Source organism: Hippocampus bargibanti, linkage group LG20, assembly GCF_051943395.1.
Source record: "Hippocampus bargibanti isolate YZ-2025 linkage group LG20, ASM5194339v1, whole genome shotgun sequence".
Lineage (NCBI taxonomy): Eukaryota > Metazoa > Chordata > Actinopteri > Syngnathiformes > Syngnathidae > Hippocampus > Hippocampus bargibanti.
In genome coordinates, this window is record NC_142753.1 from 2,611,928 (window position 1) to 2,638,036 (window position 26,109).

At 41.5% G+C, this 26,109-nt stretch overlaps 2 protein-coding genes across 2 annotated transcripts; one reads left to right on the forward strand and one right to left on the reverse strand.

Annotated features, from left to right (window-relative positions):
- The first annotated feature begins 121 nt into the window (after window positions 1–121).
- LOC148882693 (putative acyl-CoA dehydrogenase 6) lies at window positions 122–13,443 on the forward strand. Its single transcript, XM_089023600.1, has 9 exons — window positions 122–358; window positions 5,058–5,178; window positions 9,118–9,247; window positions 10,670–10,776; window positions 10,869–11,036; window positions 11,111–11,284; window positions 12,214–12,375; window positions 12,458–12,608; window positions 12,878–13,443. The coding sequence occupies exons 1-9, from the start codon at window positions 137–139 to the stop codon at window positions 12,966–12,968; spliced, it is 1,326 nt and encodes a 441-aa protein (XP_088879726.1). The 5' UTR covers window positions 122–136; the 3' UTR covers window positions 12,969–13,443.
- Window positions 13,243–15,930, reverse strand: bet1 (Bet1 golgi vesicular membrane trafficking protein). The gene is made up of 4 exons (XM_089023601.1): window positions 15,766–15,930; window positions 15,437–15,543; window positions 15,284–15,340; window positions 13,243–13,847 (listed from the first exon to the last, which is right to left on the reverse strand). The coding sequence occupies exons 1-4, from the start codon at window positions 15,782–15,784 to the stop codon at window positions 13,692–13,694; spliced, it is 339 nt and encodes a 112-aa protein (XP_088879727.1). The 5' UTR covers window positions 15,785–15,930; the 3' UTR covers window positions 13,243–13,691.
- Window positions 15,931–26,109: the final 10,179 nt, after the last annotated feature.

Consider the following 26,109-nt stretch of genomic DNA (forward strand, 5'->3'; position numbering starts at 1 on the left):
TTGCAATATTCATATTATTGTTGTGAATTGTTACTTTATATACCTTTCCTTTTTAGGCAACTGTTTTTTTTTTTCGATTTATGTCGTTCTCAAAGACCATTGCCTTTTTCACCTGTGCCGTGATCGGCATCTGCGCATGCGCACCATCACCCAAACAACAATGGCGCTCCGCTATGGCGCTGTGCGTTTAAATCTACATATTAGTACCTGTCCTTTCTTCAAATGTGCTTCGTTTGGCCTCCGCTCGTTTGCCGACCAGACGTCGTCCCCCAGGGTAGCAAGCAGCGTTCCAGAGACCTCCGTTGACCATGTACTCTACACGCAGGAGCACTTTGCGTTAAAGGACTCGCTCAAAAAGGTAACGAGTGGCTGTTAACGAAAATTAGCAAGCTGTAAAGGGTCGTGAAAACAATGATTTTAATGCTATTCGTGTGAAACTTTACGCCCCTTTGGCACACGACGACGTCGCGCTCAAGGTTATTGTAAACAACTGCAGCGCATTAAAACTGGGTGAGAGGTTTCGGTGTTGGCGAAAACACACAAACTGGACACATGATTAGGTACACTTGCAACATCAACACCAGCGTTCATGCGAATATTCTGCTTGGATGAAACAATCCTATTTTTTTTGCTTGTGTTGAATTCTGGCGGTGCACATCAGGTATACACTGTATACAAAAAAGTACTGAGAACTTGTCAATGACATAATCCACATATCAACTTCGACTAAACTTTAATCATGTTGGAGTCATACTTGGGCTTTAAATGTTTTTTCGTCCTTTCAATGTTACTCGTGTTCCGGAAAAAAATGTAAAAGTTATTAAAAACAAAAATCATAGTAATCACGGTCTATTTTAAAAGCAAACAGTTACAATGTGCAAAAACTAACAGCAGCAGCCTAATTTAGGGCTTACAGCAGAGACATTGCCGTAAAGGGAGGGAAGCGTTATGTGTGACTAAACCTTCAAAGGACACCGGCAGTTGGAAAATAAACTCGCCCAGGGACTATGGGAAGGATAAAAATTTAAAAGGGAAATAGAGAACAATATGCCTTTAGGGCTTGGAAAAGGAACTCGAGGCGGCGTGGTTTAATAAAAGAATCCCCTGTAGCATCACGGAAGTTGGTACTGGATATAAATTGAGTCATAGGAAATCCCTTGGTGAGTATTCAAGGTCAAACTTTGCACCATGCCAATATTCCCACTGTATGGGGTGTTCGCACTTGGGGTGTTTGCAAAATGTGCATCAAAAACAAAAGTGGAAAAGAAAAGAGATACAGTAAACTCTCGTAATATCGATAGTGTTTATATTGATAAAACTGCTTATTATGACACTATTTTCATTTCCCGTGCACATTTCTAGTCTTTTTATGTATAATTATATCCGTTTAGTACGATTCGTGGTTTTTACGATAATCCGGTTACTACGGTGCTCTTTTTCATCTCCCGACGGCCATTTTGCTATGTTTATATTGATACAAAAGATATTGAAGATGAATCGCTATTTGCTTAGGGGTTTCTATACAGTACCACCATTATCGAAATCTGTATCGGTCGCGCCATCGGTCACGCCATTGATCGACTTGGTCACGTGACTTTGTTGCGTGACCAGCTCCCGTGTAGCAGACAGCATTTTCATTTTACTCTAGAGAATATCGATATAACAAGACTTTACTGTATTGCCACATGCCATGGCCAGCGCTTTATCGGCATCCAAGCATGAAAAAAGAAAACCCAAACAAATTCGGGAATGGCGCTCAACGTCATATTTTCAATTCCCGAATACATTCGGGAATGCCGCTCAATGTCAGATTTTCAATTCCCGAATAAATAAATTAAATAAATAAATTCGGGAATGGCAGTGAATGAGTGAAAAGGACTCATTCCACGACCAACAATGACCCGACCAGGGTCGGGTCATTGTTTATTTCACCCTGTCAGGTGTGTTTCATCTTGTCATGTTTTGTTTGCTACTTTGGACCTTTTTGTTCTGATGACTTTGTTGTTTGAGATTTTAATTCCTGCCGACTTTATTTTAGAAAGTTATTTGTTCCTGATGTGAAGAAATGCATCTTAATGCACCTCGTTTTGGAAGGCTGCACTTTTAGTATAACAATCAGGGAAGGTCACAGTTGTATATTTTTGCCTGGATTACACCCCACATAGTGAGCTTGCTGCTGGACCGGATAATTCAGTCTTATTGACCTCCCCCCTTCACCCACAAGTCCGCTGATGTGAAAGTGTCCCGGTATGTAACACAAATAGTCCACAATAACCTTTGTGAAATCATGCAGCATCCCTCCCTGTTTCCCGTTCCAGCGAGCATTTTTTTACCCCTCCCTTTTCCCTCCTCAGGATCTGAACTTTGAACACGGATGACCAAAACCTTGGAATAATGGCATCCGACGCTTGTTTTTGCTATTTGCTCTCACGAGCGTAACAGCGAGTTTGCCCGGGCCGTTTCAATGTTGCGTTTTCGCTTGCGAGTGCAGGCTCGTCTCAACGGCTTAATGAAAGGGCAGTAAAGTCGGGACTATCGTTCGTAATCTTTTGTAATGTGAACGCCTTATTCAATTTGTGTTCTTGGTTGACACTTATTTGAAGATTCCCATCATGCTGTCCTTTTTTATTTTTTATTGTATTTTTATTACACAGCTGTTAGTTTTGGCCTTTTGGGTGTCAACCTGTGGATGACAAAACCCAGCACTTCCATTCCATGGGGATCGACAAAAAATGTAAATGTTTTTTACAGGTGCGCATTCTTGACGTGAGGATTTTAATCTGTTCGAGAGCAGACCCGTAACGCGCAATTGCTGATTAGTCGATTTAGAATCAGAATCAGAAAACTTTTATTCGCCCCACAATGGGGACATTTGTAGTCCACAGCAGCAATTTGAAAGGGGATGGGGTGGGGGGGTGAAAGGATAGAAAACAAGATATTCTAATCATAACATAATAAAAATGTCAACTGTATACTGTGCAAATGTTAATGTGCAAAACCGTTTAATAAAAAAAAAACTGTACATAGTGCAAGTATCAAGAAAGGCATACTGTGATACCTCGGTTCTCAACCATAATTCGTTCCAGGACCCTGTTCGAAAAAAAAAACACCGAAACCATGTCACTTGCGAGTTGACTCCTCTCCCGGCCGTTCTCCACCTGCTGTCAATTCTCTAATCACGGACACGGGGCATTTATACGGATCGCGATCACCTTGCCAATACCGGATGATTGACTCAACTCGCCACCGTACCTGGACTCTTCCTTCGATGCGCGAGTGTATCCGGTCCGAGGTATTTTCCTTGCGTCCCGTAAATTTATGTCATCTTCAGGGATTGCGTAATTTTGCACCCTCATGTGCCTTTTGGCGTAGTAAGCGGGTCGGATCACCCCCTGCCTTCTTACTTGCTGTGTTTTCTTTTATTTGTGAATAAACATCCTGCTTGGGTAGTATACATCTCTGCCGCCTGCTTTGGGATCACAAACATTCCACTATGTTCCGACGAGTCAGCTGCCGTCACTGTCGCTCGGAACGTGACAGCTATGGATGACTCGGCTACAGGATGTTCTTTTCTCTTTAAATATCTATCCAATGACACTTGCTCTCATTCCCACAGCCACATCACTAAATTTCACAGCCTCCTTATTCTTTAATATCGTACTGATCGTAGATTTCGCCATGCTGTATTCCCTAGCCAGATCAGACACTCGCACACCTTCATATATTGCAATTATTTATTTCTTAAATGCAATAGTTGCACGCACTACTTTTCTTTTGTCACTTTTAGCAGCACTTATTTTCTTTGGAGGCATGATTAGGGGCTAAAACTCTTCGTACACCTATATTAAACGCTAGAGCAAAACGCAGCACGTCCGCAAGCGACAACAGTTGGTCACGGAGGGAGCGATACACCCGTACGCCGCTCAGCACCCCACCCTCGCGTACGCACTCACACGTTGTATTGGTGTTCGAACACGGATTGGTGTTCGAAGTACGAAGCAAGAATATCTCAAATATTTTGTTCGAACTCCGATTTGTTCGAACTGTGAGGCGTTCGAGAACCGAGGTACCACTGTATTTTTTTTCACATGTGATCATTGAGAATTGCAAAGCTTGACAGCAGTCGGTAGGAATGAGCGGCGGTACCTCTCTTTCTTGCAGTGCGGGTGTAATAGTCTCTGGCTGAAGGAGCTACCCAGTGCTGTCAGGGTGGGGAGGAGGGGGTGGGAGGGGCTGTCCATCATAGTTTGCTAGCGTACGTCTTGCCCACCTCCTCCAGAGAGTCCAGCGGGCAGCCCAGGACGGAACTGGCCCTCTTGACAAGGCGCTCCAGTCTTTTCCTGTCCCGGGTGGTGATGGTGCCTGACCAGCAGAAAATTCCATAGTGGATGGCTGAAGCCACCATAGAGTCATAGAAAGTCTTTAGGAGTGACCCCTCAACTCCAAAAGACCTCTGTTTCCTGAGTAGGAAGAGGCGACTCTGTCCCTTTTTGATTAGGGCATCTTGCCTTTGATTAGGGCATCTTGCCTTTTTTTGATTGACAACCCCCCCCCCCCCCCACCCCCACACACACACACACACACACACACACAAACACACACATAGCCTTCCTTTGTCTTGTTTACCGTGCCTGCATCTGTCGATTTTTAGCACCTCAGCACTATGAATTGAGGTTAGGGCCAAATGGCACATCTGCTTTTGAGATACGTGTTTGTATGTATTTGACCAGCCAAGCCTGTTTAAAAAAAAGGATATGCGATGGTGGAATACCCATATAGGCTCTCCCCCCGTATTCAGCAGCAGCATCGCGATAGATTCGCCTCGTAATGCATTTTCCCCGAGCTGCTTTCTATTCATTGGTAGTTAATGTGTTTTGTGGCTGCTTGCTAGAGATTGATTGCAGAGACCGTATGTTTGTATGTGATGCCATTGCCACCCCTCGCCCCTCTTGTAATGACCATTCTTTTTTTTTGACCATATGTTGTTCAGCGAAAGCTTCTAATGCACACTCACGCACGTTGAATATTCATGCGAGTACATCTGTTCTCCCCATTAGATCATCGACCAGGAGATCAACCCGTACGTAGATCAGTGGGAAGCGGAGGGAAAGTTCCCGGCACATAAAATCTTCAAGATTCTCGGAAATGCTGGTTTCCTTGGAGTCAACAAGCCAGTCGGTGAGATTTGAATCTTACTTTTGCAGTTATTTCCGATCGATCGCTATTTTCTTCGTGATTTGAGAGATCTGGAAATACGTTAACCAGTGGCGGGCTGTGCATGTCACTCCTAGGCCTTCAGTGGTGCTCCGTCTGAATCTATTCACTCGAGGGTGCCGTTGGTCATGAAATAACTTGTGACTTGAAGAAACATAAGAAATACTGTCATTTAACTGTTTTAATTTTTACTATGAACGTGTGGATTCATGATAACCTCATAAAACTGCGAGACTAATAAAGGCAAATCCAATCCAAATTGCAATACGATTTGCTATTTTTGCTAGCTTCGGAGCTGTCCTACCCTAATGATGTCCATTTTTTTCTTGAAAAGTACATCTTGAAAATGGCTTTAACAGTATATCTGCAACCAAATCAATTTCTTCACCTCCTTCAGCCATTGTGGGTTGACAAAACCGCTATTAAATCAACACAACAATATATTTGCTCATGCAGCTATCCAAAGATACAGTGTGTTAGCGCTGGTCAGTATGGTACTATGATTGGCCAATCTTAGTTTGCGAGAACTAAAAAAACTGCGCCTTCCAGCAGGCCTTGAATTGCCAACTTGAAATGTGATTGGTTGAAGCTACACCTTCATCGACACTTCTTTTATGCTCTAGGGCCTGCAGAACTCATTGTGAAGGCATCCAGGTCGATTTCTGACCCTAACAACAACTGATTGCTGAAATGTGATTGGTTAAATGCTTAAATACCAAAACATCTGGAAGCAGCACAACAGGGAAAAAACAATGAAAGGAATCTGAAAGACAATTATTTTAATCAGAATTCGTGGACAAAATATCATTCACATTCGTCCGTGATTCAGATATTTTTAGCCCAACAGAGAAGGCCTTGCAGGCCCTAAAGGCCCACCATCATTAACGGTCCACCCTGGCCTCCATGACACATTTGAGCAAGTTAATGCTTGAAACCATGTTTGGACATGTTCCCCTTCAAACTGCAGAATACATTTGAAGCTGTCCAACTGTTTTTCAAATACAACCTGGAGTTTGATATTGGGTCCCGTTGTGGGTCCTTTGGCGCTGAGGTGTTTTCTGACACATGTAATTCGGCCGGAATGATGTAAAAAACCATGGAGTTGTCATAAATGAGGGTGATGAGTCATTCATGCCTCAATCCCAGTGACGTCTGCTGACTGTATCATTGCCGTGATTAATGTGCGGCATATCAAGGAATCGAAAAAGGATATGAAGAAATATGTTCAAAAATGACAACTTGTTATCAGTACTAAACCCCCCAACCCCTCAAAATATATTTTGCTGTCATCGAGCAACTCGCTGGTACTTGTATTTTTTTTTCTTTTTGACTACGAAGCTTTGAAGCGTCACCCAAACTTCCTGCAACAGCTGTTGGCGAACATCGAAACCAGATATGCACCAAGATGTGTTGCTGATGGAGTCTCAGAGGATTTCTCTCTGAATGTAGTTAAAATGCTAAAAATCAAGTGCTCCTACAATTGTTATTCCACAATGAAAATATTGGGGTTTTTTTCGGTCAATTGCTCAACGTTTTTTTTCCTTTTGCTTCTTAATCTAGTCTTACTCCAAGTTCCAACGACCCTGCGATGTCACCATGTCTTTGGAATTGCAATGTTTTATTTTCCTGGTAACCACGCAAATTGGTTGCTTTCCTTTGGAGCATAAACAATTCACCCACTGAAAGTCTGGAGAAGATTTCAGTGTGTGCGTGGGGGGGGGGGGGGGGGGGGGTGTAAGAGAAGAGGGAATTCAAATGTGCTGAGTTCACACACCCTGAGCATTAGTTGACAGGATTAGAGAGCGCTGACCCGGGAGACGACTGTGCAAAGACTCAATGCAATTATCAGGTCCGCAAGAGTCTTTGCGGTGATGCACCGCACAACCAACTGAGCAAAGAATCGAAACATCTTCATTTGATAGCTGTCCATGTGAAATGCTTTGTTACAGCTTCAGATGTTGTTAAGGCGCTATATAAATCAAAATGTACGTTGCAGCTTGGTGTTGAAGCGGATTTACGTGGCACAGGAGATGTCAGACAATCTGTTTTCGTCAATGGATGCAATGGCTCCGTGTTTGCTTTCTGGATTTAGCCTGTCGCAGATGTGCACATTTCACCATGACACCCCCGATCCACTGGTGAAAAGGACACTTTGATCGTCTTTCATTTAGAACTGCTTCATACAACGAAGAGGGTGCAAAAAGTGCTTAAGATTGAATGACAGTCTGTGTCTTTTGTGTTGTGTCACATTATTTGTTATTTAGGGTTTTTTTTGTTTTGACTTCAAGGTGGCACCATGAGGGTGGCTGCCTTTACAGCAGCTCTGTATTTTGTTTTTCTATTTCTTCCTTTCATGACTTTGCTGTTGTGAAATGTCAATTTCTCCATTGCGAGATCTAATCAAGGCTAATCCAATTGTATTGTATCAAAAATTCGATTTATACACCCGCGAGTCTCTTCGCCTGCTTTACTGTTACTTTAAGAAACAACCGCCGCTGTGTTGACTTGACCTACATTTCACACAATCTAATTTCAATGACAGTCTCTCTTGAGCAGACAGGCCCGGTTACCGCCTCCCCCAATCTTCTCTGGGTTTGGCCATGGCCTGAGCAGATGATTCCAAATTACAAATAAAATCATCATAAAAAATAAACATGATCAATCCATGTGTAACGATGTACTTGAATTTGGGCGCCGATGACTTTTAGCAGCCATCATTTGCGTGTGCACGGACGGAAAGTCCGCATTACCTGTCAAAACAAGGGAACGGGAAGTTTTCCTAAGACAGCCGCATCAGCGGGGGGAGAGGACAGCGATGACCCCTGGCACCCTGCCTGACTTCCTCTATCCTGACAGGGAAGAACTCGTCTTTCACACCGCGGCAACAGCAACCTGGTTGACAGACGGGAACTGGCAGCCAAAAATTGTTTCATATGATTCCTGCTTTAGTAATAAGCCTGACGAATGCTTTTCACCATGTGCCCCCCCCCCCCCCCCCCACGCGTTACTGACTCTGTCATGTTACACATATGATATGAATGTGATTGTGACGCTTGCAATTACAGCAACAATATCCGTCAAACTAGAAAATTTGTAAACCAAGACGCATTTTCCATGTAAATGCACTAAATGTGCATGTAAATGTAAATGCCGTTCCTAGCCCCACGAAATTCTGACATAGCCTCCAAAACATAAAAATGCATCGAAATAAAAACAAAATCCGTGTTACAAATTGAATTGCACAATAAATGACATTTCTTCCATTCCACAACAGAAAGTGGAATAAGCAGGCCGCCACTAACATCTGCCGCTCAGGAGAAGCTTGAGGCTATTGGATTAGCATTTGAGTTTTGGAGACCAACTTTGTTTGTTTTTCTTTTTCTTGTTTGTTCAACTCGGCCGCCTGCCGTCACGCTTTAATCGGGATAAACCTCGGCGCTTCCTTCTGTCCACATATCCACGGTGGGGTTTCCAGCGTGCGCTATCGCGCTCTAGCCGCACCTGTTTCCTCTTAGTTTTGGTGATCGCTCTTCCTACTCCACTTTGAGGTTCTTTCGACTCACTCTCGCTCGCGCGTATGCACATCCCCAATTTTCCCTCATGTCTCATCATCTCTCTACTATCGCTGACATTGCTTTCCATGATTCCATCACTAGTCAGGTGGGTCGTCCAAATGCAAAGTTTGTACAACTGTGTTGTAAATTTGTCCCTAATTGTGTAAACTGCTACACAGTGACGCTTTAGTTCATATTATCCCGTGAGTGTAAAGTGTCCTTGAGAGTTTTGAAAGGCGCTTATAAATGTATTATTATTATTATTATTCGCGTCAATAAAGGGGGGCGGGGGCTTTGTGGAGTCGTATTTATCTTCTCAACAATTATTAATGATTTTATTTTGTTTTAGAGTATGGAGGAATGGGACTGGACTACAGTTACAGCGTAGCAGTGTCGGAGGAACTGGGTCACATTCGCTGTGGAGGCATTCCCATGGCGATCGGCGTTCAGAGTGACATGACGACACCCGCGTTGGCCAGGTAACAATTCATCTCAACCTGAATCACACGTCCACCCATGGCTTTGCCATTGTCTTTGTCTGGAGATATGTACATGTCTTGCCCAAAATTATCCTGGAATTTATTTGGGAATTGAAAAGTGTGACGTGGAGCGCCATTCCTGAATTTGTTTGGATTTTGGGTTTTCTTGCGGGGCTGCTGATAAAGCACTGGTCAGAACTCTTGTCTGTTTTTCCCTTCCACGAGGGGGTAGCATTTGCTTTTTGTCCATGTTACTGCTTTGGTACAGCATCAGCTGTTGTTAAAGTGCTATACAAATCAATATGTATATATTGTATTTTGTACAGCTGCCTCCATTTCAAGCTCAGATACCTTCAGACTCATATAACTTAGTAATTAACTCTCTTTTTTTCTGATCAAAGAAGAGAGTCGAAGGTTTCTTACACTGCATTGAATGTTTATGTCGTCCTAAAACTAAATATTCTGTGGGTCCTGCAATTTGAGTGAAAATGACAAAAACCCTGGTACTGCAGTGGACCGATTTTGCACATCGTCTGGTAGTGAATGAGTTAATATTTGCAAAAATCAATGCAACTTGTTTTTTGAATGCGAACATTAAAGGACAACCGACGTCACTTTTTTGTTTCTTAACTGACATCAGAAAAACTTTTATAGCATCTAAAATACCCAAAACATGCAGTATGATATTTTTATTCAAATGCAAAACACCAATAAAAATGACTTAAAGTGTCCAAAATCTGCAAACATTTAGCTGCGAATTGGGCATTTTCAGAAAGTAACGCCCCCCAGTTCGTGACGTCACGCCAAGACGTCTTGCATTTCTGGAGAATCAAAACGATGGCTTCAGATTTGGATAATATGCTTTCTTGTTGCACCCCCAGTTATGAATATAATTCAAATAGTTCGGAAGAGGAAAGCATACATGTTTGCAATCGATTAAATAATTTATTCCGTGCCAGTATGAGGCAACATTGAGGCGAGATGTCTCAACGAAAAAGAGGCACAAAATGGCGACCTCCTGTGGCCACCTCCGTTTCCACAGGCTGATAAATTCCTTATATGGAGCTTGGACACCCTCTTCTGGCGGCTTTTGGGTGCAACACAAGGTTTTCAGACCAAACAATACAGCAAAATACATTGACGTGATGGAAGGACTGCTACAATGTGTCTTTTTTTCGGTGTGGGGCGTTCCTTTAGTGATGTCACGTACAGACTCGTCACCAACTCAAAAACAAGACTTCCTGAATATTCAGCGCGAGTCTTAAAACGTAAAATATAGCTATATGTGGTGGAATCTTTTTAAAATACGCTCAGAAATCATTTGAAGCCATTTTACAAATTATGGACACAAGAGACGTCGGTTGTCCTTTAAATTGTATTCTCTTTCTAAGCCAAACTTGACAATTGTGTGTGCTTGAGCAGGTTTGGTTCTGCTGAGCTCAAGAAAGAGTTTCTGCTACCGAGCATTCTGGGCGACAAAGTCAGCTGTCTCGGAGTTAGTGAAGTGGGAGCAGGTTCTGACGTATCCAGTAAGTACTTGTCTTTCCATCTCAAAAAGTAAGAAAAAAAGAACAGTCTTTTACCACCTTTTGTTTTTACGCCCGACCTTGCATCTATCCAGACATTAAGACGAAGGCCGTTAGAAAAGGAGATGACTATGTGATCAATGGCGGCAAGATGTGGACCACTAATGGGACGCAGGCGGACTGGATGTGTCTCCTCGCCAACACCAATGATGGACCCACACACAGGAACAAATCCCTTATTTGTTTGCCCATGAACCTGCCAGGTGGGGTTGACGCTATCACAAACCAGTTGTCATCGGGTCTGGTTTTCATCTCATCCTCGCCTCCCCCGTTTTAGGAGTGCACGTCGCTCGGAAAATTGACAAGATGGGCATGTGGTCGTCGGACACGGCCGAAGTCTTTTTCGAGGACGTGCGAGTTCCTTGCAAGAACGTCATTGGCCAGGAAGGAATGGGCTTCACCTATCAGATGCTCCAATTCCAAGAAGAGAGGCTCTGGGCTGTAGCCAATAGTAGAGAGTTTTTCCTCATTTGTCCTTCACATCCTCCGTTTTCCCACGTCCGGTCCTGTCAGCGTTACATTTTTGTCCATTCCCTTTTGCGCTTGCCAAGTGAAGCAACGAGGAGGTTGAGTTCATTTTAGGTCGAACCATTAATCTGGTGTGAGGGGGTTGTTTGTGTTGTGTGACAAGCGTCAGATAATGTTTTCTGAACAAGTTGGCAATAGCGAAACGCTCTACATGGTGGAATTTTTTAATTTAGCTACCACTGAGCTTTTTTTCCCAATGGCGAATTTTTGCCGTTGTTAACTCATTCACTGCCAGACATGTGCAAAAATGTGTCCACTCCAGTGCCAGGGTTTTTGTCAATGTCACTTGAATTCCAGGACCCACAGAATGTTGAGTTTAAGGACTACATAAGCATTCAATGCTGCATAAGAAACCTTAGACGCTCTTCTTTCATCAGAAAAAAATAGTTAATTCCTAAATTATATGGGTCTGGAGTTATGAGTTTGAAATGAGGGCAGCTGTCCCAAATACGTTGCAATACATACATATTGACCCTAATGAGGAATAAGCGGTACGGAAAATGAGATGAGATGAGAGACATACATATTGGTTTATACGTGTAGCGCTTGAACAACAGCTGAAGCTGGAACAAAGCGCTAAAATGAAAAGGGAAATGCTGCCCCCTTGTGGAAAAGAATAAAACATTGCCAGAGGCCAAGGCCAGCGCTTTATCGGCACCCGAGCATGAAAAAACAAAACCCGAACAAATTCGGGAATGGCGCTCTACGTCATATTTTCAATTCCCAAATACATTCATGAATGGCAGTGAATGATGTAATTTGTAATGTCTTAACTCTTAACAAGTATAAAGCAATACATCTCTCGCATATATCAAATCTTTCCACTCATGTCTCTACTTCCGACACCTGTAGTCCTAACTTCAATGGACGTCGTCATTCGGGAGACCATCCACTACACTCGACAGAGGAAGATTTTCAGTCAGCCGGTTCTCCACCACCAGGCGGTCCATTTTAGGCTGGCTGAGCTTCAGACGGAGGTGGAGCTGCTGCGTGCCCTTCTTTACCAGGCTACAGGTAAACCCTAAATCCCCTCAAATCGGACTCTCAAATATGGAAGGAAACGATAGAATCTCTCAACTGCGTGGCACGGGTCCAGCCTTGTATATCAAAGGTAATGATGTCACCAAGATGGCCTCCATGGCTAAATTAAAGGCGGGGCGCCTTGCCAGGGAAGTGAGTGACGGCTGTCTCCAGTACTGGGGAGGAATGGGTTTCACCAGCGATGTGCTGGTCAGCAGATTCTACAGGTATGTGACTTTAATTATATCAAGAAATATTAGTTATTATATATTATTATATAGGCCTAATATGTTACTGTCACATTTTAGTTGTACTGAGCCTGGCATTTAAAGTTGAGATTAAGGCAACCTGTCTTTAAGTTAAAATAACTGTAGAGGTTCTTTTATGACACCATACTGACATCTTGTGACATGTGGCGCAGTTGTAGTTTGATGCGGACATGGAACGTGGTCAAAAAAAATAATAAAACCTAACATTCTTTTTACTAACTTTGCAGAGATTCCAGGTTATTGTCTATCGGTGGCGGGGCAGATGAGGTCATGCTCGGAATCATCTGCAAATACATGGACATTCTACCCAAGAAGTAATGTCGATACGGATTTCTTCTTCGCCTAGTAACGACTAATTTTGATGAGTGACAAAGTTGATCACCCAAGTGCTGTTATTTGTGAATCATATATAGTCGGGTGGCTTTGACTGGATGAGGTGAGAAGAAAATGCTTGGATTTGAAGGTGAAACATGAATAATTTAGTGAATGTTTTATAAAATTTGCATTATGTCAATATGTATTTTACACCAGGCTATTTTTTTTTAAAGCGGTGACATCTGTTCTATCTGTGCATTAAAAAAAGTGAGCAAAGTCTAATTGGAGGACATACCTGATAAATGTTTATTGGTTAAAAAGATCATAAAATATTTACATTGTACATCTAACATTTTTTCCAGATATTGTACACCCATTCATACGCATTAATTGCTGTGAGCAGATCATCTAAACGTCTCGCTGAGTGCATTGTATAAGTTAGTTGCTCTGTGTTCAGCACAATAAATAGATAAGAGTATATGACGGAGCACTCGTTTCTCCATGTGTCAACCGTGGCATTGCTCAAGCTCTCCTCTGTCATAATGCTGAATCTCATCACATCCGTACCTACACACGCACCTCTAATCTCAAAACCAGCAGCGTATATAAATGGTGTGAAATACAACCGTTTGGCTTCGTGAATCATCTGGCCTCCTTTTTTTCCCTTTAATGAACTTGAGCAATGCTGTGTGTGTGTGTTCAAAGTCCGTCCAGATTGAGCTGCTGTCACCTCAGTTTAATGAACCAATAGAGTACAAAGAAGACAAAAAGGCAGAAGAGCAGCATGTAGCACAGCAGTTTGGTCTGACTGCCTCTGGACAGCTGTTTGACTCTGCCAATGGTGGCTCCCAGCAGGCCGCCCGTAGAGTCAAAATCTGTGTCCTAGTAGGGAAATTGGGGAAGAAAAGACATCCTCAATTTAAACTATTGACTTCATACAATGATGACAGTGAGTGAAAGTAACTATTTACAAACAAAGCTTCCTTATTCCATTGTTTAAAAGGAGACCATATACTTTTCAGCAATTGGTAATACCTCACGGTAAAAAGAAAGTACCACTTTTTTGTTCTGCTTCTCCACAAAACAGGCTTAAAGGACAAGCGACGTCTCCGGACAAATTGTGTCCATAATTTGTAAAATGTCTTCAAATGACTTCTGCTGAGCGTATTTTACAAAGATTCCATCACATATAGCTATATTTTATGTTTTAAGACTTGCACTGAATATTCCGGAAGTCTTGTTTTTCAGTTGGTGATGAGTCCTCACCCTACGTCACTGAAGGAACGCTCCTGACCGAAAAAAGGACACATTGTAGCAGTTCTTCCATCACGTCAATGCATTTTGCTGTAATTTGGTCTGAAAACTTCGTGTAGGATCCAAAATAGGCAGAAGAGGGCGACAAAGCTCCATGTAAGGAATTAATCAGCCTGTGGAAACTGATGAATTCCTTACACGGCTTTGTCACCATTTTCTGCCTTTTTTTGGTGCGACATTTCCCACCCCAGATGCCTCAAAATGACATGGAATACATTCTTTAATCGATTGCAAACATGTATGCTTTCTTCTTCAGAACTATTTGAATCATATTCATAACTGGATGAGTAACAAGAAAGCATATTGTTTTGATTCTCCAGCAAGGCAAGACATCTTGGGGTGACATCACGAACAAGGGGGCGGGACCTTCTGAAACTGGCCACTTCCGGGTTCATTTTTTTTTGCAGATTTTGGACACTTTAAATCATTTTCATTGGTGTTTTGCATTTGACTAAAAATATCATACTGTGTGTTTTGGGTAATTTAGATGCTATAAAATGTTTTTTCTGACGCAAGTTAAGAAACAAAAAAAGTGATGTCGGTTGTCCTTTAAGCATACTTGAACAAATAAACATCTAGAAGCTTTTATCAAATCCAAAGGTTTCCTTGAAATATATTTCACAGGCCAACTATTTAGTGCATATCACAAATGTTGACTAAACTGCTTACTCTTCACATAGCAATTGACTCTGCACTTCTTCACATTAGTTGCGCCCTTGATAACGCTAATATGTGACTTGATCACAAAAGCTCTGTGTAGCTTTTGCTGTTGACATGACAGTTTTTCACCATGAAATCCAGCAATCATTCGATAACGTCAATAAAAAAATGTCGCTCACAAAGTCTGTTTTTAAGTCAAGCAGCTCAAAAAAGATTTAGTATCAGATTTAATGGGTGGGGATTCCGGAGATTATACTCCCAACACATTGCTTTCCTAATTACAGAATATAGTTTTCAACCAATTAACTAATCAGACTAGCTTTTATTGTGAAAAATCGACTCACCATGTCGTCCAGCATTTTATTCTGATACTTCACTTCCGTTCCAATGTCGATAGACAGCTAGAAACAAACACGAAATTAAGTCAGCGACTCAAGTCAATACTTAGAAGACACAGTAAGGACCGATTGAAAAACGGCGAATTTTAACCGTCTTACACTTTTCAAAGCGCTGACTTTGGCCCGTAGCCCCTCCTGTAGATGTTCATTTTCCTCTTCGTACACACTATATCCACTTGCAACATAGTTTCCGGATGCACCATCACCTTAATGACATTAAATAACGCGTACGTGTTTATTTGATTGATATTCAAACACACTTGGAAACTGATTAAATTATACAAATGGGGGACATTAGAAAGCTATTTTCACCGAATTAGAAAAACACATGCTCGCTAGCCGACATAGAAATCGGCTTGTATGGCAGTCTGCACTTGTTTTCGGTTCACTCGTGCGGAATGCAGCCAAAACGTCGTCTTTTCTCTTACCCAAGCCGGCGCGCCTCATTCTGAAACACGGACGTTAATGCTGTCGATCAGTTCTGGTGTGACTAATGTCTCGCAGTTATGAAAATCACACCACTGACGAATATTATGAAGTGTTGTCAGTCGGCGTGTTGCTTCCTTTCTTTGCAAGTCAGCAGCCGCCACGTCATCATCATCTAACGGAATAGGAGAAGGACCAAAAACATAACCGCCTTCAGGCAATTTCTTCTTTTCCTTTCGGCTTTTCCATTCAAGGGGTCGCAACAGCAAATCAGTGTCCTCCATCTTGAGAGGTTTGATCCACATGTTTAATTCGGCCAAGCTTTTACGTCGGATACCCTTCCTGACACAACCCTCTGTATTTATCCGGGTTTGGGACCCGCACAAGAAGACATATGTCCCTTTGTGGCTACAGAACAAGCAACTCGCTCAGTAAAAGGCTCCCAAACACAAAATGGTAATCGGCACAGCAACATTCAAAACAACCAAAAACTATACTCACCATTTGATGACAAATAGCAAATGAGTGACAAACTGACAAAATCGTAAATTGGTTCTTGTGCTTGTTCCTCCAAGCCACTAGAAGGCAGCAAACAAGAAAAAAACACAGAGCATCCTAAAAAATTGTTACATTACTCCAAAGGTGAAATTTCAAATGTTTCAAATTTTTGGAGAATGCTTTTAACATGGACTTACTAGTTTAATTCATTCTGTGTTCAAATTCAATAATTGAGAAAGCAACGAGAACATGTTTAATGCAGCCTCGCAAATCTAAATTTATGTTGTTGTCCACCTCAAAGTGCGACTATTTGACTATTTTTGGCATTTTTGTCGCCTCAATATTACCACTTGTTACACTTTGATAACCACAACTCTAATCCTGTAGTCCTTACAAATGTTTAGCGACAACTCCACAAAATGAAGGCAATCGCCACTCGGTAAATTTAAGTGCGCCGCCACTGTCAAAACTCTGCATTACGGTAGTCCGCCGCCACGACGTTGGCCACCTTCAAAATAAAAGCGACCTAACGAATCCCTGCACGTCAGTGTGTTGGGTCAAAAGAAATAAACATAAAATAAGTTGTTTATTGGCTGCCGGGTTCACAAAGGAAGCATAAAAACTCTCAGAACGGTGCCAAAAAAAGCGTTCTCAAATAGAGATAAAATACACTACATCCTGTATCCTGTAACCACAACACAACTGGTTGTCAACACATGTGGGCACCCCGCAGTACTTACATTCAGATCTCCTTATGTTAAATGATTATTTAAAAAATGATTTTTGTTAACCCTCAACCAGACTACTGAGAACAAACCCATTTGGATCTGATGTTGCATTTTGGAATAAAAGATTATCACAAGTTGATTTATAGAACATGATTTACCATTAATTACAGTACAGTGAGACCTCAACTTACGAACTTAATTGGTTCCCAGACAGAGTGTGTAAGGCGAAAAGTGTGTATCTCAAAATAAGAATTCCCATAGGAAACCATTAAAATGGGAGTAATCCGTTCCCGGGTTTCCATAAAATATACTTATCAACTAAATAAGCCTTAAAACTACACACAACATACCTTATTCTATGTATAATAAATGTGCTATTGTATTGTAACGAAAGAAATACACTGCATTGTATCATAAAGTCACTTTATTTACATTTGTGATGGTCATTTATGGCTTGATGGAATGGCGTTGGAGGTCGAAGGTCAAAGGGAATTGCTGTTTGGAAAGAGAGGCGCATTACATGACGACCGTAATTAAAGAAATAAACTGTGCTGTAAAATAAAGTTTTATTCACCTTTTTGATGGTCGTTGATGGCTTATGGAAGGAGAGTCACCTTCCATAAGGACTGTTGGTAACTTAACCTCTGGTGCAGTTCGGTCGTGTGCTTCCGCCGAAGATCACTCCGCCAGCCGTGGTGGGTGTGTATTATGAAAATAGTGCTTATTATAAGGTTTAATTTTCATAAATTTGACGTTTGTAAGAAAAAAAGTTTGTAAGTTGAGGTGTTTGTAAGTTGAAGTCTCACTGTACTGTCAACCATACATTACAGTATTCTGTATAATAATCAGAATACAAAACAATAACCTTCATAAGCCATGTCCTCCGTGATGTGTTGCAAACTCTTTTTGAGGTGCAGAGCTTATAAAACATAGAATGAAAAACATTGAGTGTATAACGGGGCGTAAGAGTTTTGACATGTCGAGTGCAACCGGACCATGAAGGACAACCGACGTCACTTTTTTGTTTTTTAACTGACACCAGAAAAAAAAATTTTTATAGCATCTAAAATACCCAAAACACGCAGCATGATATTTTTAGTCAAATGCAAACCACCAATAAAAATGACTTAAAGTGTCCAAAATCTGCACAAAAATGAGCTGCGAATTGGCCATTTTCAGAGAGTCCCGCCGCCAGTTCGGGACGTCACGCCAAGACGTCTTGTATTGCTAGTGAATCAAAACAATGGCGGAGAATATGCTTTTTTGTTACACATCCAGTTATGAATATGATTCAATATAGTTCTGAAGAGGAAAGCATACATGTTTGCAATCGATTATAGAATTTATTTGTGCCATTTTGAGGCAACATTGGGGGAAAATCTTTCACCCAAAAAAAGAGGCACAAAATGGCGACCTCCTGTGGCCGCCTCCGTTTCCACAGGCTGATAAATTCCTTATATGGCGCTTGGACGCCCTCTTCTGGCCTTCTGGCGGCTTTTGGGTGCAACACGAGGTCCCCAGACCAAACATGTACAGCAAAATACATTGACGTGATGGAAGGACCGCTACAATGCGTGTTTTTTACGGTCAAGGTCCTTTAGTGACGTCACGTACGGACTCGTCACCAACTCAAAAACAAGACTTCCTGAATATTCAGCGCGAGTCTTAAAACGTAAAATATAGCTATATGAGATGGAATCTTTTTAAAATACGCTCAGCAGAAATCTTTTGAAGCCATTTTACAAACGTCGGTTGTCCTTTAAATGAAATTCTAGCGAGTCAGAAGCAGAACAGGACCGGAGAAGGTGACGGAGTCCCGTGTGACCTGTGTCAGGTTTTTGCTGTAGACATTGCTTTTGTCCATTAATCCACCCATTTTCTGTATTGTGTGTCCTTTCTAGGGTCCTTTATCCAAACTGACTTTGAGTGAGAAGAACAGTACACCCACAACTGATGATCAATGCCCCTCTGATCAGAGCAGGCAGATCTAATTGCAGGTTACACTTCATAATTTTTTGGGATGTTATTTATTTTACAGTAAAGTCTCGTTATATCGATATTCAAGGGAGTCCGAAAAAATATCGATATAACCGGGACTATCGATATATCCGACCCTGTTTGCATGTAATTTTCTCCGTGCGTGCATAGAAATAGTATCGATATAACCGGGACTATCGATATATCCGATATCGATATAACGAGACTTTACTGTATTTATTTTTCATTATTGTAATCTTCTTAGTGTCAACTTGTGTTAGCATACATGCAATCAGTGGCGGTCCGTGCATTTCACACCTAGGCCTTCAGTGAAGTCCAACTTAGTCCGACTTGAACAAATATCCCTCGTAATACCATAATTTATGACACAACGGCTGGAGATATCATTTACAAAAGCACACGCACGCAGTACTGGGCGTGGCATCACCTTAATCGTCTACAACACAGGCTATTTTCCGGAGCAATTACATGTCAATAAATCTGCATCAGCAATTAGAACTTGTCACTATACGTGATACTGCAAACACTTAAAAATAACAGGAAATTTAAAATCATTTGTCCACAAAGTTTTATTAAGTCCACCAAGAATATGCAATCTTTAACAAGATTTTATGCTAAATTACAAAATGTCAGTTTAATATAAGAAAAACAAGACGTTCACAAAACGAACTATTTGTTGAAAATAAAAGTAAACAAATCTTTTTCATTTGTTCTTGAGAATAGGCCTACACGCGACAGCGAGTTGTCCTCTCCTTCAGCCATTGTGGGTTAAAAAAGAAGAGTAGATATACTTGGTTTTTCTGCTAAAGTTTCCGGGTCTGATCTGTTGTAGCTTGGTTGATTTGCATAGCGCTGCCTCCGCTGAGGGCTGAGGTAAAGTGAGTATCCAATCACAGGACGCGTACATGTCATGTTCAACGCGAGGCCCTCGAGCTGGCCTTACTGTGCCAACTCGTGATCTGATTGGCTATCGCAACTATATATCAACTACATGTGCCCGTTCATGTACAGCGCACAGACGCTCTCACTGTTGATTCTGAAGGCGTCGGTCAGATTTCATACAGCCTGGCGACACAAGCTAGCTGAATTCTGATTGGATTAAAAACTCTGACCTAAAACTACAACACTGAAAGGAGCATAACCAAATGGATATAATATAACATCAAGAAAACAGTATGTAGAATAATTATATATATATATATATATATATATATATATATATATATATATATATATATATATATATATTTAGAAAAAATACTTTTTTTAATGAAATTGACTTTTATTATAATTATGATAATGATGTCTGATTATGTTAGGCCAGCAGAGAAGTCCTTGCTGGCTCTGACGGCCCACCACTGCATGCAATGTGGCTGTTTCATGTGCTGCTAATTCAAGGGTTAAAGACTCACTTTTGTTACTTTTCTCTATTTATCACTTTGTGCAAGGGCGGTGGATTGCACACTGTTCCCTCAAATGATTGTATCTTCAATATGGGGCAAAGAGGGATGAAGAACAAGGTGGACTAATAATCCAGGTCAAGAAAAAGATGGCCTTCAAAAATGGCCATGATCGAGGTCACGTCACTGTTAATAACAATCTTCAACTGATCAATTATGCATGAGGATCGCCCAAACCCGTAAAATATGGCTGCCATCTGGCAAGACAGGGCCGTAATTAGCTGAAAATGAGAAGCGTTCACCTCTCGTTGCATACGACTGCAGATTTAGCCGCCTAATTTCTCCAGAGGATGGACTAACCAATGAGTCAGGAGTAAAGGGTGTAAAGAAAACTCGCCGCCAGGAAAGATCAAAAAGATGTGATTGCGCTTATTACAAGACGGTCTCGGGAGAGGGGATTTTTGATTCACGCTCTTAACGCTGCTTTGAAGCACAGTTAAAAGTACTCCACTGAGTAGTCAGGCTGCAAAATTCTCTTGACTTCTAAATTGTCATGAAACGAGTTTTTGTATATTGAATTGGGCGTTGTGCGGTTCTCCGCGGCCTCTAGTTCATTCATAAATGGGGATTTATGAGATGCGTAAGGAGAATGAAATCGTACGACTTGGGTGATTTACAGGAAGGCGGAATATCTGCTGCAAATGGGATCAGTAAGTTTTGCAGTGGGTGAGCAGCGGCAGCCACATGTGCCAGTGTTCACTCAACCCGGAAGTAACTCAAATCGATAGAAAGCTCGCTAGCTAGCTAAGAGATAACTAATGATAGTAATAAAAATATATTTTATTTACAAGCGCCCTTCAAAACTCAAGGTCACTTCACAGTCAAAGGACAAGTTAGATAGATAGCTAAATAGCTAGATAGCTAATAGCTAGCTAGCTAGCCAGCTAGATAGCTAATAGATAGCAAATAAACATAGAGGCAAATAAATCCTAAACATGCACATCGCCGTCCTCCTTTCCCCTCCACTTTTTCCAGTCATCACTCCTTGCTGCACGCGTGCACTTGCATAGTCAAAGATTCTGAGCGTAAAGACAGCAGATTTGCCATGAGTCATAAAAGAGCCTGGAGCCAAATGACGCTTTTGATTAGGGATCTTGCCGTTGCCCTCCTCTTGACATTTGAACAACTTTCAAAATTGAAAAATTTTACCACAGAGACGTTTCAAAAACAGCCCTGAGAGCTCACGCAATTGTCATGGGCACAAATTCTCCCAGCAAAGGAAAAAAACAGAATCATCCGACCCTGACGCGACATACATATGAACACTAAAAAAAAAACAAAAAACAGTGTATATCCAAATTCATTGCAATATGCAATTTTAACATTGTCCTTTTCATTGCAGCTCTAACTTTTCCATTGATGGCCACCCATTGTTGAAAATGATGACAGTGTTCTTTACCCACATTATAATTATTCCTTTATTATTATCATTATTTTTAAATGACAGCTTTCTTGTTTTTTTAGCCTTATAACATCTGCACACAGAGGCAATTTCTTCTTTTCCTTTCGGCTTTTCCCTTCAAGGGGTCGCCACAGCAAATCAGTGTTAGTGGAGACTAATGACTTTATTTCTGCATAAGCATCCTAATTAGTCGCCGACTGGCACTTGAGTGACTTGTCGCTACCCAAAGCTGACGGCATGCAAATGAAGTCCCGTTTCCCCCGCCATCGCCACTCTGCGACAATGAGTCATCACTTGATGTGGTGCAAACAAACCCTTTTGTGTGCGCGTGGTGTGCGTTCGTTTTAAGTGGGTCTTCAGAGGACGATGGGGTTTCATGAATCTTTAAATTCATGGAGCACAATGAGTGATTTCGGAACTCCTGTGCTAAATTGTGATCGATTGCATGAAACCATACTGGCTGTCACAGCTTGGAATTGAAGCGGATTTACATAGGACAGGAGATGTGAGACGATCTCTTTTTGTCAATGGATGCTTTGTGTTTGTTTTAAACAATTTGCTTGTAGTACACATGCACATTCCATCATGATGTCCTTGATCCACTGGTGAAAAGGATGCTTCGATCCTCTACTCATTCATCTCGAACTGCTTCATGCAACAAAGAGAGTACAGAAAGTGTTTAGGATTGAATGAATGTCTGTGTCTATGTGTTGCCATATTATTTGTTATTTTGTTATTTAGGCTTCAACAGTGGCTGCCTTCCAGCATCTCCTTTATTTTGTTTTTCTACTTCTCCCTTTCCTTTCCTCTTCCTTTCATAACTTTACTGCTGTGAAATTTAAATTTCTCCACCGCTACACGAATAAAGGCTAATCCAAATCTAATCAAATCCATAGAAATGCTGAATGCTGAATCACCATCAATGTAAAAAGTCATCAGAAAAATACATGTAAAGTGCAGATACCCGCAAAATAAAATTTAAAATGAACTATTTGTGCTTTGTTACTTCCCACTCCTGTGCGTCAAAACAATAATATTTGTGTTTAGTAGCCCCATGCTGTGAAGAGAACACCAAATTGGACACTAATCGCTTTGGGCGCCGCTTGTGTCATGTTCTCATAATCAAGTGTTTGGACACACTGTTTAGCGCTTTGCGGCTGTGTCTAGCTTCTACTCAGCTGGTTCTGCTAGGTCGCTGTGCACATTCATTTCTTTACTGGTGACTCCAAAACATCATTTTAATCGACCTCTTGTAGAAAAAAAAGGTTTTCGTGCTCGAAGAGAATGAGCATCTTTTTTTCTGTAGTTCAACATTTTAACCACAAGAGAGTGCTGCTGTCTCGTTTATAAAGCAAAGGAATGGCTAAATTACTGATGGTCCCGCTGAGTGACACCCCCCCTCCCCTAAAAAATAACAAATAAATCAAAAACGCCTCATTCTAGGTTTATCACGCAAAAGAACGGAGGAGGATCCCGCAAACTTTTAGCAAAGTACAGACGACACCACTACCGTTGTAACATCAAGTGGGATAAGTCTTTGCTTCTCTGTCGTGTATTTGTTCTTAATCTTGTTGGAGGCACCGAACCCCACCAGTTTCATATGCTCATTCACCAAACCCTTCTCCCAATGACTGTGCCTACTAACTGCAGTCTAGACTGAGGGGTGGACCTCTGTGTCGGAGCATCCAGCGAACCCCTCACCGAATCCTTAGGGTTCGGTCGAACCCAGGTTAAGAACCACTGCTGTAATGTTTTCGTCCAAGTTAATAGTTACATTTCAGCACCAGTTTTAACATTTTACACAGACAAGGAGAGCCCCACTCTCCCCCAGTCCTCTCCTTTTTCTTCTGCAGATGTTTGAGGCGGTTCCTCAAATAGTTTGTGGAAAGCGTGTTTTTTTGGGGGGGGGGAGGGGGGACTGTATGGAATTCAGAAATGGCAAAGGGTGTTTAGGTTGTGATTAAAAAACGTTTTATTATTTGGGATGAACAAGTCAGAGAAGCACCAGATGACTGCAGTCTCAGCTGTTGTTAGAACTTGACTACATTTCAACAAAAAAAGCCAAGGAATCTATTTTTGTGACAGTTGTCTGTCGTAGCAGTGCAGTCCAGTCGTGGGTGGCATTCTTTGCGATTGCTTTATTTCATGTCAATGATAGTTTTGTTACAGTTTAGCTGTTGTTAAAGTGCAATTTAAATCAATATGTATTGTATTGTATTTTATTTTAGGCAAGAAGAAATGATAATAAATGACATTATTAAATTTGGATGATGATATCACATAAAATTAAAGTTGTATATGTGAATTAATCCCATCGATGAACTCTACAATGTACCGGGGGGTCAATTACAGACAAAAATGAGTGGGAAAGGGATATGAACAGCTGCAAAAAAAGAAGAAACCCATTTAGTGGTAAAACAGAGAGCATAAACAGAAGGCCAAAATGCAGCAGTGAGAAAAGGATACTGAGGGATCGAGGACGAGTCAGAGAGAGAGAGTGAGAAAGACAACGTGGCAACAGATCGCGTCTGGTAGAAGAAAGGACTCTGGGTTCACATGAGCACGACTGCCTTATGTCTAGAATATGACAAGGAAATGCTCTGAAATACTATTTGCACTCTAGTTTATTTTATTTCACATGTATCGTAATCATTCCCGTCACACCAGATCGGAATCAGAAAGCCTTTAAAGGACAACCGACGTCTCCGGACAAGTTGTGTCCATAATTTGTAAAATGGCTTCAAATGACTTCTACTGAGTGTATTTTAAAAAGATTCCACCGCATATATCTGTATTTTATGTTTTAAGACACACGCTGAATATTCAGGAAGTCTTGTTTTTGAGTTGGTGACGAGTCCGTACGTGACATCACTGAAGGAACGCCCCCTGACCGAAAAAAGACACATTGTAGCAGTCCTTCCATCACGTCAATGTATTTTGCTATTAAGGGTGTCCAAGCTCCATATAAGGAATTTATCAGCCTGTGGAAACGGAGGTGGCCACAGGAGGTCGCCATTTTATGCCTCTTTTCTGGTGATCGTTTCTCCCTAATGTTGCCTCAAAATGACATGCAATAAATTATTTCATCGATTGCAAACATGTATGCTTTCCTCTTCAGAACTATTTGAATCATATTCATAACTGGAGGTGTAACAAGAAAGCATATTCTCCGAATCTGAAGCCATTGTTTTGATTCTCAAGCAATGCAAGACGTCTTGGCCTGACATCACAAACTGGGGGCGGGACTTTCTGAAAATGCCCAATTCGCAGCTCAATTTTTGGCACATTTTGGACACTTTTAGTCATTTTTATTGGTGTTTTGCATTTGAATAAAAATATCAGACTGCGTGTTTTTGGTATTTTAGATGCTATAAAACGTTTTTCTGATGTGAGTTAAGAAACAAAAAAGTGATGGCGGTTGTTCTTTACTAGTCCGACAATGGGGACATTTGCAGATCTATAGATGTCAAATATTGGGACTTTGTACCATATCTAAGGCAGTGACAGATTGTCTTCAACTCCCCTTATGGTATAAATGAAGTAGTCTTGTGAGAAATAACAGATTGTGTCATCAACGCACAAGCATCAAACAGACTATCAGATAAATCAGGCTGTCCCATTTAGGAGGATCTTCCTGTTTAGTTCAAGAAAGTCCAATTTTGCCTTTTTAAGCGTCTGGGCACTGTAAGCTTGACATTTGCAACTCATTTGGCCTTAAACATCATGTGGCATTGACTCATTTTCATCTTAGTTTTGTAAAAATTCTCATACGATTCAACGAGAGTACCTCTCACTCATCCTTTTTGCTACTTTAGGATGACTGTACTTGGGAATCATCCAGTTTGCATATCAAGACATTTTAACTCATTTTTGAATGGGAGGAATGTCGCTGCCATTCGACTGTCATCGCTGGACACCACAGGGGCCATTGTGCTTTTTTGCGTCTGTAATGGGCAGCATCTTCACAGCCCCGCTTTGTTCAGTGGAAGGTCGGTGCTGTTGGACAGTCTGCGGCTGGATGGATATGTGGCTTGAGGAGCCCGCAATAAGAAGGAAGGAGCGTCAGCGCAGAGCGCCGATGCGTATATGGAACTGTCGCGGAATGGAATTGAAGCTGATTTATGTGGGACAGGAGATGTGAGACAATCTCTTTTCGTCAATGGATGCTACAGCTGCGTGTTTGCTTTCAACATTTAGCTTGTAGTCGACGTGCACATTCCACCATGATGTCCCTGATCCACTGGTGAAGAGACGCTTTGA

What these genes read in the sequence shown, in the direction of transcription:
- LOC148882693 (XM_089023600.1), top strand. Translation starts at nt 137, where the DNA reads ATGCGCACCATCACCCAAACAACAATGGCGCTCCGCTATGGCGCTGTG. An exon ending in GCTCTGGGCTGTAGCCAATA is followed by an intron (nt 11,285 to 12,213) that starts GTAGAGAGTTTT and finishes CGACACCTGTAG; the next exon opens with TCCTAACTTCAATGGACGTC. An exon ending in CTGGTCAGCAGATTCTACAG is followed by an intron (nt 12,609 to 12,877) that starts GTATGTGACTTT and finishes CTAACTTTGCAG; the next exon opens with AGATTCCAGGTTATTGTCTA.
- bet1 (XM_089023601.1), bottom strand. An exon ending in AAGTCAGCGCTTTGAAAAGT is followed by an intron (nt 15,341 to 15,436) that starts GTAAGACGGTTA and finishes GTTTGTTTCTAG; the next exon opens with CTGTCTATCGACATTGGAAC. An exon ending in ATAAAATGCTGGACGACATG is followed by an intron (nt 13,848 to 15,283) that starts GTGAGTCGATTT and finishes TTTCCCTACTAG; the next exon opens with GACACAGATTTTGACTCTAC.